The sequence below is a fragment of the Globicephala melas genome, chromosome 9, assembly GCF_963455315.2.
Source record: "Globicephala melas chromosome 9, mGloMel1.2, whole genome shotgun sequence".
NCBI lineage: Eukaryota > Metazoa > Chordata > Mammalia > Artiodactyla > Delphinidae > Globicephala > Globicephala melas.
In genome coordinates, this window is record NC_083322.1 from 102,498,118 (window position 1) to 102,506,694 (window position 8,577).

Genomic DNA, 8,577 nt, shown 5'->3' on the forward strand with positions numbered 1-8,577 from the left:
GGGGCCCAGAGAGAAAAGCCTGCCTGGGCTTGCACAACGGGGGAGAGGCCACCACTGCAACCTTGAACCTCAGGCTTTCTCTTTCTTAGAACGTGTGCCCATGCCTTCCAGAAAATAATTTTAAAAAACAAGTTTGGGAACTGTCCAAAGGAGCAGAGGAAGCTGTTTGTGCCCCGAGAAAGAAAGTGGGGAGAAACACAAGGACAGTGGTAGGAAGGGCCGGGACCTGCTGGCCAGTGGGTGGCGGGACACAGACGGGGGTGTGTGTGTGTATCCACACAGCGGGCAGCGCGGCCCTGGCAGTGCCTGCAGGAAAGGTCCGGGGGGCTGAGGCCAGGCCGTTGCTCATCCGGATCTCAGCTTTGTGGCGGCAGCTTCACATGGCAGTCAAAAGCCCACGTTTGGACTGTTTCTTGGATTAATCTAAGTGTTGGGACCTGCGTTACCCATCCTGGCAACGGTGAGGCAGTGAGTCTGGCGCGTCTGAGGTTTCGATGCCCTTGGGCTGTAAGCTGGGCCTGAGTGAGCACGATGAGCGTGACCCGGGAGACCCTGTCCCTTTGTCTACCCAATGCAGCACATCTTACCTAGAGGCCTAAGGGCTGAGCGACAGGACTGTGTCACTGCTCTACACAGCGACCCAGACCCCCTCCCCTCTCCCCTGCTTACACTCTGCGTCTCAGGGCCACGTAAAACCTGCCGAAGGACACGTGACTTCGGAGGCCAGGACCTGGACCTTCCACCCAGAAGCCTCAGCTCAGCCTCCGTCAGGGACACCCAGGTGCGGCCAGGCCAGCGTCACCTGGAACCTGGAGGTGTGCACCTGACCTCGTTTTCGACTGCCTCGCCCTCCCTACTGGTGTGGAACAGCAGACCTGTGACACCAGGGGACACACGTGCGATCCAGGTGACCAGGGCCAACTGTGCCTTCCCTGAGGAGTCTCGTTAGGCGGCCCTTGTCTGCGGGGCCCTGGCCGTGGATGCCTCCGTGGCTTCGCAGCAGATGCAGCTTGGGGTGTGTTACGGCGTTTGCACCTCGAGTCGCTTGAGCTTTGCCTCTGTAGCTTTCTTTCACCTTTTGGGCTTTTAAAGCTGCATCACCTCAAGGAAAGGGAGCGAAGTGTGGGACTCCTGGATCCCAGCAGTGTGGGCTGCGCTGTCTGTGGATCCTCAACACGAGCAGAGGCCCCTTCATCCTTGGTGTTCAGTGACGCTCCGGGATGCGTGTAGCCAGGATAGCGTCCCGGACTGCGGGGTGTTCCCGGCTCTCCCGGGGGGCGTGAGGGGCTGCAGTGCGTGAGTCCTCCAGGCATCTTCCTCCAGGAGAAGCAGGGCGTCCGGCTGTCCCGGGAGAGCTGGCAGAGGTGAGGGACTCTCACTGCTAAGGCGGGCACAGTTACTCACCCTTCCCTGAACACACACGTTTTGCGTCGGTGACGATGCTGCTTATGATAAAATACCAGAGGGTCGATTTGATGTAGGAGGAATCATCACCTTAAAAGTGAGTTGGCCGCTTTTCAGGGCGATTGGAAGTCTGTTTGCCTCCCTCCACAGTGTGAACTGAACGCCCCGCCTCTGTGTTTGCGGTCATCAGAGACGTTGCCCACTCTGTGTCTTCCGTCCAGCCCCAGATAACAGCGTCCTCATCTCTGCTCTGTCTGCTGCCCCTTCTGCAGTGGACACTGCCCTCCCTTGCTGGGGGCAGGGCTCAAATGGACCCCAGAATCCGCTTCCGCCTTCCACTCCATCCTGCATTCTTATTCATGGCGAAACTGTGTGCGTTGGACAGCCTTTGTCGGTCTGTGTTAAATGCATTGTTTCAGAGGGCCTGGAATGGACACCAAGTGCCCTTTTAATCCGTGTTTATATTTAACACATTCACACGTCCGGCCATTCATTTCGCAAGCATTTCCTGAGAACCCACCAGGGTCCAGGGACTGTAGTAGCTGCTTGAGATGGAGAGATGAATGAAGCATTGTCTGTGCCCCCTGGGGACTCTCAGCCAGGAGAGGAAGAAGGGATTGGGGCTTTGTCCTTGGCCTTAGGGACATCTCACAAAGTTAGAGACCTGGTGAAAGCCCCAAGGCCTTTTCCTCATGTGTCCCAGCTTTACTCCAAGGAGGGCAGAGAGCAAGCATCTCCTCTGTCCAGACCTTCCTGGACTGAAAGTCCGCAGCTTCCATTCCACAGATGGGAAAGTGAGGCACAGATGTCCTGAGGGCCTCGTCCTGGCCTTAACTAGGTCAGTGCCGCCGCCCAGCCAGACTCCGCGTCAGCCCGGCACGGGCGGACGCCTCTGGGAAATGCCTCATTAAGCCCCATGGTGGGCACGCGGCGTCTGGGCCCTCCCAGGTGTACGTTTTCCCACCACAGGAATTAACTGATTCAGATCACACGTGTGTCCTGGCGCTTGGCCTTGGCAGGAGACCCTGTGAGAAGTGATTAGACATGTGACACCATCGCCATCAAAGCCCAGGGAGCCCCTGAGCCAGGACAGAAAAGAGTTGCAGCAGCAACTCTAGGACATGCTGGGCTCGGCAACGCACAGTGTAGACCTTTGATGTGTTTCAGTGAAGTTGGGAGAGTTCAGAGGCACAGACAGGTTATTTCTGTCTTTGCTGCCCTGTGACCATCCTGCCTATACAGACCTTCCATGTGACCTGTTTTTCCTGCAGGTGGAACCCAGGGATGCCTGTCACCACTGCAGTGACCCCTCAGGGCCCTCATGGGTGCGGTTCCCTATTCCTGGAAGGAAAACGTTTCACCTCCTAGTGTTACCAGCTAATCCCCAGTCGTCCTGCATGTTCCTGGATTAACCTCAAGCCCCCAGAAAGTCTCCCCCAGCCCCCAGGCTGGAGGAGGTTCCCCAACAGAGCGTCACCTCCTTTTCCCCCATAACCACATCTCAGCCTAATTTCAGCAGTGACCTGTGTAACTCCTGTGTGGGCTTGCCCTCCTGCCACACCGTGAGCTCCGGCAGGTCCCAGCGCCTTGCACAGCCCCAGACACAGAGTGGGTGCTCAGTGACTATCTTTTGGGGGAAGGGAGAAAGGGCGCCCATTCTTTGCCACCATATTGCCTGGCTCTCCAGACCAGTGGCCGAGTGCAACTTGGGGTCCCCGTGCTCAGAACTCGTCTATTTCATAATCGTGATAAACTTGCCAAGAATCCACTTCACACTGTAAGAAACCACCTTCTTTTCCTTTGCAGAATACGGTAAGTTCCGGACATCTCCAGTCTTCTGCCAACGGTCCCACTCCCGTTCTGCAAAGCTGGCTGACAGCTGCATGGCTGGGTCCCCTGGGAGTCCGTTAGCCCCCCCCACCCCCACCCCAGGAACTCATCTGTCTGGGTGGAAAAAAGGGACCTGAAACAGAGAATCCTGTCGCTCCCTGACAACTTCTTTCCTTCCCCTGGACACCAGCCCTCTGTCACCACTGTTCATTTTACCTTTTTCCATATAAACATCATTTTCCTTGGCAGGTGGGGAAACAGAATTAAACTTGGATATTTTTACAGCTTTCTGACTTGGCCTCAAACTGCAAGCTTTGTCCCTTCATTGATTTTCTTCTTGTCCAACCAAAATAAGAAAGAATCTTTCAGGAAGCTTGAAACCTTTGGGACGCCAGGAACCCTTCCAGTGTTTTTCTTCCAAGCTGCGCCTTGCAGCACGCCCTCCTCCCCCGGGGGGTGCTCTCTGTCCTCCTTGCCCACCTGAATTTGGTCACACCCATCCCGGGGCAGGTCCACGGGTCCCTTACCAGTGTGGCTTTAAGCTTGGGTTGACACTAATGGCCATCAGTGTGGTTTATGCTACCTTGTGGCCAATTCCATCACCAAGCTGTCTTTGTTGAATTGTCCAAGTCAGAGCTTTTTAAGGCTGTCCTTCTTCAGTTTCCTTCTTGACACCAAAGTTTAGGAGTTCTCCTTTTCCTTCCTAGATATTTTCTTAGTTTACTGAGAACTTTTACAATCTGCATGCAGCCATCGTTGTTGCTATTAGTGGTGATGAGAGCACCTTCTAGGTCTCAACCAGCCAGGGATTCAAATAGCCCCCAGCCCGGGTCTTCTGCACCAGCGACACGCAGGCTAGAGTGAAGCAGGCTCACTGCCAGGAGAGCAGGTGATGTCCAGCCCCTGCTTCCTTCACTCGCCTGCCCTGTAGCTCCCCTCACTGGGTCACAGTCCCACCTACTACCCCTCTGTGTCCTGGGAAGTTTACCTTAGCAACTTGGAACCGCCTTCTGAAAGTGGCTTCTCACAGTCGGGCCAGGCTTTAGGTGACCAAGGCGTGCAGGATGTCTCCTGCCTCACCCCCAAACCTCCGTTCAGTTGTCATCTCATCCCGGCCACAAGGACGCTGGTGCTGGGATGAGACGAAGTGATGGTGGTGCTGGTGACAACGCAATGAGGTATACCTCGAGCCTCGCCGGGTGGGTCTGTAGTGCAAATCCCATCATCCCCATTTACCGGGGAAGGAGGGGGCACCCCCTGCCTGAGACTCGCCCAGCCCAGATGCAGAGTCAGTGTATCCATACAATGAATTACTACCCAGCAATGAAAGGAATGTACATGCAACAACATCGATGAATCGCAAAATAATTATGCTGAGTGAAAGAAGCCAGGCCAAAAATAAAGCCAGACCAAAAAATAAATAAATATATGTCAAAACATATCAAGTTTTACACTTTAAATATGTGCAGTTTATCATATATCAATTAATTTGTTGAAACAATAACAGTAAAGATACCTTTTAAAAATCCCTCCCCCTCCCATGGACCCGACCCCACCACTGCCTAGCTCTGCTTCCCTTCACTGTAGCTTCCAGATGTCCTGCCCACTTGTGCTGCTCCGTTTCCCCAGCACCCATCCCCCACCGGCCTCCTCCTGGCCGCTCTCAGAACCGCCCTCGTCAAGGTCACAATGCTGCTAGTACCCTTGGATGCAAGAATAGCGCCCTTTATTCTCCTGACCCTTTTCAGAGGTCAGGAAATGGGATAAACGTACTGTTAACAGGATGCTGGCTGCATTTTCCAATAACAGGCTCAGTCTGTTCTTCTCTGCCCAACACACACACTCTTCTCCCCGTGTCTTGGACATTCTGTAGCAAACTGATTTTGCTTTTCCAAACTGACAATTAAAATCTTTTTTGAAGTTAGAGGTGGCTCACTTCTCAAGGTGTCTAGGGTTTGAAGAAAAACCCATTGAAAACGTAACTAACATAATGTTCAAACATAAGCTCATCTGTGTTTCCCGCCCTTGGGGCCCGCTGGTCCCCGCTGCACGTTCGCTGTCACCACGTGCATCCTTGTGGACGCGCGCGCCCCGCGGCTCGGCGAGCGCGCTGCACGGTTCCCCTGCCCCCCTGGCCACGTTCTGAGTCTCCTCTGCCCGAGGCTGCATGCGGCCCTGGAGAGAGTCCCAAGACCCCTCGTCTTCCAAATCTCCTCACTCTCCCGGGCGGACCCTTCAGACCGCTGGCCCCCGATCGCACCCCCATCCTAAGCTGCCCTGTGCATCGGACACGAATCTTCAGTGCCCTCCCTGACGTCCACCGTGTGTGTCCCATGGGCTCCGTCCAAATCAGCAGGTCCAGTCTCCTCCCTCCACGCCCCCAAACTCCACATCTCATCCCGTTTCGTTTCTCAGCTGGTGTGGACGCCGCTACAGCCAAGGAGACACTGATGGGCGGGTGTGCTCGTAAGAAACGAGCGGGTGGAACCCTGCAGTCGTGGTCGTGGCCTGGGGCCATGTTCTCTTCTCAGATGAGCCCGCTGGGGACCGCTATTTACTAGTATTTGGTCCAGGCCGAGACAGCACTCTACACCCCGGTTCTCCCATCTTTATATTGGAGGCAGTACCCACAGTGATAACAATGGCAATAACGCGTCAGTGATTGAGTTGAGCTGAAGTTTTAATGAGATGAGACTCATGGAGGGCTCGAAATGGTACCTGACACGCTGTAAGTGCACAGGAAATATTCCAGGTGGTGTGTGTTGTTGGCGTTATAAGAAATCTGCTTGGGTCCTTGGAAGTTCGCTCTGATAACGCACTGAGAAGTAGGACGAGATGCCCAGCTCCCAGCGCCGTTCCAGTTCGAATGTGCTGAGCTCGGTGGAACCACGGTGAGAAACCCAGTGCTCCTTTCACATGGTTTCACGTGAATCTGTCGCTTTTCTTAAAAATGCTGTTCACCTTGGCCTTCAGAGCCATGGAACTGTTTCCTTCAAGATTCGGCCGTCACATTTTCTGCACTTGGGCATCCCAGGAGCGTGCAGGGCTGGGCTCAGAGTGGCAGGGTGAGCTCACGCGTCGAGTGGGCTGGGAACGTGTGGGTTTGCAGTCGCCCCTTGGAGCCGCCCCCACTCACTGGCACCCAGCAAGTCCTGCGCCCGGGGACGGGGTGGGGATGGATGCCGTGGTTCCAGCCCCAGAGTCCCCACACCAGCAGTGACAGACACAGCTGCTGGGAGACCACGGCGGGCGAGGGGGCGATCGGATCTGCCCGCCCAGGACTGGAAGCAGGAATGCCTTCGGCCAAGAGATGGTCTGAACGCTTCTTGAAGAAGGAGTCCTCGTTTTCCAGCAGGAAAGGGGCATCCCCGAAGGAGAAACCCCACATGCAGAGACCAGCCCAGAAGAGGGACGGACCCCTAACAGACGCAGAGACTGGGAGGGAGCTCAGAGAAGGCGGGGGCTGGGGCCGGCTGACGGCTCTGGGAGAAGCTCAGGGACCTGCAGACACATCTTAGACCCTCCAGCAGTTCCCGATGTTTTTTCCTGAAGGCTGTAGCCAGTCACTGAAAGCATTCAGGCATGTTGTTTGTGTTTCTGAGAGTTTTCTCCTTGGGGCTAAACGTTTGATGGGTACAGCGTAAACACTCATTGCGTTGGGAAAGGAATATTGCAGGGAGGGGTTGGCACACAGGTCCTCAGCGCCCGGATACCTGCACCCTGGGCTCCGCCTCACGCCCTGAGTAACTGTGGTTCTTTCTTCACTGCAGGTGCCCTTGCTCGTGTGAATCAGCAACAAGATGCGATCGTGGCAGAAACCCCCCTGCAGGATGCTCACCCCTCACGAGCGCCACCCGGCAAGGGATATAGGGGTCTGCTGGCTTCCTGGTCTCCAGGCCAAAACTCGCCCCGTTGACTTTCAGTCTATATCACGGTTCAAAGGGACGGGGATGCCACTCTGCCACGCGGCTTGTGCCAAGGAAATGTATTTGCCTCTGAATATTTAAAGTTGCCAATAAACTGTTCTTGTTGGCAGGTTAATGGGACTATAAACGCTGGAGCCCAACACACTTAATTACATCGATAGACAAAGTGGAAAGAATCATGCCTTAGACCGATTTTGGACCTTGGAGACTTACCACATGTAGACGGTTAAAACCATTTAGTTGTTGAAAATCTTTCTGAATTCTAGGGAAAATATATAAATCAATTGAAACAATCTGAATGTCATACGCTACTTGATGTAAGAAAAAAGAGTTGGGAGGCTTTTTCAAAGGTGACTTCACTGAGTAATGAAAGTATTGGATCCTTATTCCTCAAACATTTGGGGTGAAAACCTCATGGAGGGTGGCAGACCACGATCTGTCCGGCTAAAGCTATTAAAAAGCAACCATGATCGCCCAGAATAACAATCAAACGTGACGTATGAACATGGCAGGTCTGAGTTCTCCTGGGGTGTTGGCTGAGATCAGAAGGACGTTGGAGGGGATGGCAGTGCCCACTTGGGATGCTGTCCCCCGGCGGGCTGTGATGTAGCGCAGCCCTCCCCGACCGAGGGCTGAGCACGGAGCCCGGAGGCTGCCCTAGGAGCCTTAGAAATCCTCCGCGGGGCAGAAGCGTGGATGCCGGGTCCGGATCAGATCAAAATCGTGCTGGTGTTTCACAGTGTGGGTTTGGTCTCCATGCTTGTGCCCGGGAGGTGAATGGCCGCTGTGGATGGCGTGGCAGCCTTCTCATAGCACACAGCACCCAGTCTCTGGTATTTATCTCAGAGGCCAACTACGGCTGTAGGAAAAGCTCTTTAAGAGATGACTAGAAATCAAGAGGAATTCCTGAAATTAAATTTCTGTCTTAATGAAGCAACAGATATGGCGGGATCCTTCGAACGTTTCACGATTTCAGAGCCGGGCGTCACATAGGACGGAAACTGCTCTGCGTTGTCTGATGAATGCCACTCACCTTCCCCAGGGCGGCCAGGGCATCCAGCCAACCGCTCTCACACCACACTGTCTCTACTGTTGGTCTTTTAGTGCCACAAATAAAAGAAAATGAAAGGGTAGCCTTCGTGTGGATTTCATGACTTCAGACCCCAGTTTGGTTAGATACCCTATGCCCAAAATAGAAAGGAGACATTCGTTTATTCAGTTGGTACTTAGGACTGCTTCCTACCCTCTCCCGGGCACTTGTTACAGCAGATGCCAAAGCAGACGGGAATCCCTGCCTTCGTGGCATTTAAATCGTAGTGGAGGAGACAGACCATAAGCGAAATAAGTGAATAATATACCGAGTATACTTAGGTGCTGGTAAGTGATTAGGAGAAAAACATGAAAAGGGATGAAGCCT

General features: G+C 54.1%; 1 protein-coding gene across 8 annotated transcripts in view; it reads left to right on the plus strand.

Moving 5' to 3' along the window:
• The window catches only part of COBL (cordon-bleu WH2 repeat protein), a 261,221-nt gene extending 252,928 nt beyond the window's left edge, over nt 1–8,293 (plus strand). For all 8 annotated transcript variants that reach the window (XM_030871313.3, XM_030871312.3, XM_030871314.3 and 5 more), the window contains one exon: nt 7,005–8,293. In XM_030871313.3, the coding sequence (XP_030727173.2) occupies nt 7,005–7,022 (18 nt within the window). In that variant the 3' untranslated portion in view covers nt 7,023–8,293. The remainder of the gene's footprint in view (nt 1–7,004) is intronic.
• Nucleotides 8,294–8,577: the final 284 nt, after the last annotated feature.